General features: G+C 29.5%; 1 protein-coding gene across 2 annotated transcripts; it reads left to right on the top strand.

The window, feature by feature from the left end:
* The first annotated feature begins 1,974 nt into the window (after positions 1-1,974).
* LOC127083621 (protein IQ-domain 26) lies at positions 1,975-3,983 on the top strand. Of its 2 annotated transcripts, XM_051023940.1 has the most exons (4): positions 1,975-2,113; positions 2,388-2,773; positions 2,946-3,152; positions 3,257-3,983. In XM_051023940.1, exons 2-4 carry the CDS (start codon positions 2,417-2,419, stop codon positions 3,797-3,799), a joined length of 1,107 nt encoding a protein of 368 aa, XP_050879897.1. In that variant the 5' UTR covers positions 1,975-2,113; positions 2,388-2,416; the 3' UTR covers positions 3,800-3,983. The 2 variants fall into 2 exon arrangements, with proteins under 2 accessions (XP_050879897.1, XP_050879896.1); XM_051023939.1 differs by lacking the exon at positions 1,975-2,113 and having other exon boundaries at positions 2,292-2,773.
* Positions 3,984-5,032: the final 1,049 nt, after the last annotated feature.

Here is a 5,032-nt window from a genome sequence, read left to right as displayed (position 1 = left end):
GAATGAAACTTTAATGATATTGTAAAAGTTTATGCAAAAAGTTTCACTAAATTTTTGCCTCAAGGGCACTTAGATAAAAATTGAGAAAGATATGTATTTGAATTGTTAGAAAGAGGTGTAATTTGAAAATCTGAATCCACTGCTATTTGTACTTAATTATACCTCTTAGAAAAAGTATAGTATCATGAATCATTGTCATGATTGATAGATGAGTTTGGAAATCGTTGAAGTCAGATTGAAAATGAAAAAGTGACATTGCTTCAGTGGTAGCCGGTTAACACATTATCATAACCGATTATAGTTGAAGTTGAAAAAAATTCAAAAATTGTATGGTTGTAACTGGTTACAGTGTTTGGTTAACCGGTTACAACTGCTATGATTTTCAAAAATATTGAATTTTATGTTCATGTAACAAGTTAACACATTAGTGTAACCAGTTATTAAAAATCTAAAAACCAGCTTGGAACCATATGTTATTAAATAAAATCATTTTAAAACATGTTTGTATTCTTAGAGATGAAAGATGCGAGTTTGTTCTGAGTACTATGGTAATATTCAAAGATCAATTATAACTTGTACCTTATTCTTAAACTTAATCCATCAAAGTCCAATATTATTATGATAAATAAAATCATTTTAAAACATGTTTGTATTCTTAGAGATGAAAGATGCGAGATTGTTCTGAGTCCTATGGTAATATTCAAAGCTCAATTGTAACTTGTACCTTATTCTTAAAATCAATCCATCAAAATCCAATATTATTTTGAAGATTGCTTGGTGTCCAAGTCTTTTCACCACGATTCCTTTGAACTTAGAACTTTTTCCTTCATTGGTAATGCATTAGATATTGATACTTTGTCTTCATCAAAACATAATATGATGTTGGAAGTTTGTCTTCACAAGAAAGTCTAAACTTTTTCTATTTAAAAAAAAATATGGTCTGCCTGAGCCTATGTAGGTTAGGTCGTAGTCCCCTAATAGTTTGTTTGGCATATTCTCACCCATATTTGCCACATCCTTTTATGTGTGTATTAAAAATATCATTTAATAGAGATTACGAAGATGCATCTCCAAAATATTTTTAAGTATAAACGAGATTTGACTCACTTTTCACACAACCTTTATATGTGTTTTGAGTGCGTCCGGAGATTTATCTCCAAAATATGAAAGATCAAATTTGTATTGTCAATCTGTTCACACTTATCGCATTGCATGAGGTGGAAAAAATAATATCCTATAATGTTTTGAGGAATTTTGAATATTTATAAAAAAAAAATTCAAAAATTTAATAATGAATAATTTTAATATTTCTATCTGAAAAAAGTAAATTAAAAATAAATTGATTTCAGAATTATTTTAAATTTTAAATTTTAAATTTCTTTAAAAAAATTCAATTATTTCGTTAAAAAACATTCTAATATTACTTTTTTATATAATATAATATATATCATTCATCTTTTATATCTTTTTAACACAATAATAACAGCTTAGCATCATTTTCTCATATTAGTTTCTAAAAATCTCAACAAACATATCTGATTTCAAATTAGTATATCAATTCTTTTTTTTTACTAAGCAATCTGTTTTTTTTTTACAGTAAAATGGCAATTTATAAACATAAATAAACTCCCACACCTTTAAATTATACTCCCACGCCTCATCATTTTTTTTTAAATAACCCACTCACTTTATTTACTTTTCCCACACCAACATCATTAAATGATTATCAAATCCGTTAATATCCTTCTAATAACACTCTAATCCGTTCCTATCTTTATGCATGCATCGGTTTCGAATTAAATTCCACTATGAACCAAAAAAATATGCGTCAATTACTACTACTACTTGTTACTTGTTAGTTTCAAAATAAAACAAACAAATCATATTCAAATTTGAATCAAAATTAATAAGATAAATAACCAAAAAATCACGAGGTATTATTACTTTTAGTACCCCAAGGAGTCATATAAAATCATTGGAAATTGCATTCATCAAATGTTGTTTCAGATCAACTGAATCATCTTTGCAACAGAAAGTGTCATTGTCATCATAGAAAATTTTCTGCAATCACTGCTCAAATATCTCTCACCTTTGAAACAAAATCAACAAAAAGGTTATTTATTTATTTATTTAAGCGTGGGAAACTATGAATTGATTGTGTTCTTTAGTAGGGTAATTGTGATTATTATTGTAGTTTATGGAGTTTCTATTGTTTTCAATTTCACTTTTGTTAATTTTAACTTTTTGTCAAAAATTTGTCATTTAATATTCCATAATAATCATACATATATTATATTGCATTAGGCACCACATGTATACAATGTGTTATTACACTTGTTTATGATTCTCTATTCTGATAGAAATTCATACTTGTCTTTTAATCACAGTGTATTTGTAGCACCAAAAAAGTGTTATTATGGGAAAAGCTACGAGATGGTTGAAGGGTTTGTTTGGAATGAAGAAGGAGAAAGAACAAAGTAACAGATCAGGGCCATTGTTTATGGACAAGAAGGAGAAAGGAAACGGTAACAAATCAGGACCGTTGTTTCTAGATAGGAAGGAGAAGAAACAATTACGGAAGGATCATCAGGGTCACATGAATCAAACCGGTTCTTGGTACAGATCCAATGTTGATGAAAAACATAATGATTACAACAAAAAAACATGTTTTTTGAGGTCATTAAGCCATGGCAGCAGTAGAGAATCAGTACTGTTCATAAGCAGGGAGTGGTGGGCTGCTGTAATAATTCAATCTTTGTTCAGAGGCTATTTGGTATGCTTACTTGACCAAAACTTATGTTAAGGATGTTTTTTTTATCATGTGTTCTTGTCTGTTTTTTTCTGTTTCCACAAATTTATGTCATTTGCTGAATTTGATTGTTTTCATCATATGATGTTTTGTCTGTTGGCATTTCAATTCAAATTGTGTCATTTGTTCCTTTCAGGCGCGAAAAGCTCGTCGAGCACTTAAAGGATTGGTTAAGATACAAGCTCTTGTTAGAGGCTTCCTAGTTAGAAAAAGGGTTGTTGCAACACTTCACAGTATTCAAGCTCTTATGAGAGCTCAAGCAGTTGTTCGGGAGCGACGAGCGCGTAGATCCTTTGATAAGGAGAATGTTCGTCTGTCGCGTATTCGCGGACCAAAACCTGTGGTAAAAATTAATTCTTGGTTCCTTCATTCGAATTTGAATTCAGATAACTTTCATCAAAACTTTAGTCTTTATTCCCTCTTGTTTGTTATGTTTTTCTCATGTAGCAAATGTATGATGAAACAAGAAATGTACAACATGATCAATGGCTTCGCAATTCTGGCTCAAGTAGATTTAATCCAAATCGAGAGACTCTCGCGATTGATCCTCACAGGACTAGTTCGAGATCTTCAATCTCTGAATATAGAGACGATACGCATCATCACTACTACGAAAAAACATCAACTTCTCTTCCTAGTAATGTATCACGTCGAATTTCAGTTCACGAATGTGAACATTCTCAAGATTTTGATTGGTGTTTCAATAATGTTAATGACGAACATAGATTCTTCACGGCTCATAGTACTCCTCGATTATCAAACTCTTCTCAAGCTAATACTCCGTTGGCGAAGAGTGTTTCTGAAGAAACGAGCTTGTTCTTGCCTTACTCTAATTGTCCTAACTACATGGTGAATACTCATTCATCTAAGGCGAGAGTAGTAAGGTCTCGAAGTGCTCCAAAGCAAAGATCTGAGCTCAAGAAAAGGGTTCCACTTGAGGAAATAATGGCTACAAGAAATAGCATAAGTTCTGTTAAAATGCATTGGTAATTCAATCACCATAATGCTGTTTTATCAAGGGCTTTTAGATGAATTGGAAAATCAGAAGAACAATTTTGAGAGCATGATGGTGTTGAGATGTTTTTGTTAATAGTATTTACTTTGGAATTTCTGTTTACAACATAATGTTTGAATATCTATTGGCAAAACTAGTAGACTTTATTTCAAATGATTACCTCTTCCATGGATTTGCTCTGTTGAATTTTATGAAACAGTTTCTCTCTATTTTGTTTATCATTATTCTTTATATTCTCACACATCAAATTTTTTGATTTGATTAATATCAGGTTTCATAACTAAATTTCACAACTAATTTCACAACTTTATTCGCATACATCTTTATTCTATCAATTTCAAAACTAAATTAATGTCATGTTTAAAGTCAACAGTTTTTTTGCATTTTTGAAAAATTAAAATGCCAAAAGAACTATTTTTATTATTATCTAAAATATATTATTTCTGTTTAATATTATTAGAGAATAGAAAACACTTTTATACTTTATTCTCAATAATTAATATAAATAGCAGGATTACACCATCAAATAAAGAAGTATACTAGGAGGAGAATATTATGGAAGAAGAAAATTTTAGAATAGTATTATTATAATAAAAAGAACTAAATATAAAAAAGAAACAATTTGAAAAATTGTACGCTAGTGCAACATCGTACTTAAGGTGTTGTGTAGATATTTATCACGATCAACTTATTTATAAAATATTCAAATATGGGTCTAGTTAAATTTTTTTGTAAGGATATCTACAGTTTGTTAATTTGAAGTTACAAATTATAGACATGTGATCTTGTTATGTTGAACTGAATTATGATTTATATTAATGATTTTCTTATTGTCAGAATATAATTTTATCGATATTTTAATCTTTACTTTCAATTCTTCTAAAACTCTGTGATTCATTATCCCTCACAAATACCTTGACTTATAGCTCTAATTTTGCCCTCTACATTACTTCTTGCTACCACTCATTATTTCTTATTTCTCCAAGTTACATGGTGGAAAAAAAAGACTGAGACAAAAATTATGATCGTTATTAAATGACAACTAGTTAATAATATTGTGAAAATTGTTACAATACATAATTTATCCTCAATCACCTCAAGTCCCCAATACACTCACATCGTCAAAGAAAATATTTAACTACATCTCACAATGATCTAACATAAGAGTATAAGAGAACAAAAATGAGTCAAATACAAACTTAAAGTGT

This window comes from Lathyrus oleraceus, chromosome 5, assembly GCF_024323335.1.
Source record: "Lathyrus oleraceus cultivar Zhongwan6 chromosome 5, CAAS_Psat_ZW6_1.0, whole genome shotgun sequence".
In the NCBI taxonomy this organism is placed as follows: Eukaryota; Viridiplantae; Streptophyta; class Magnoliopsida; order Fabales; family Fabaceae; genus Lathyrus; species Lathyrus oleraceus.
The sequence above is the reverse complement of the archived record's forward strand: the minus strand, read 5'-3'. Positions and strand labels throughout refer to the sequence as shown.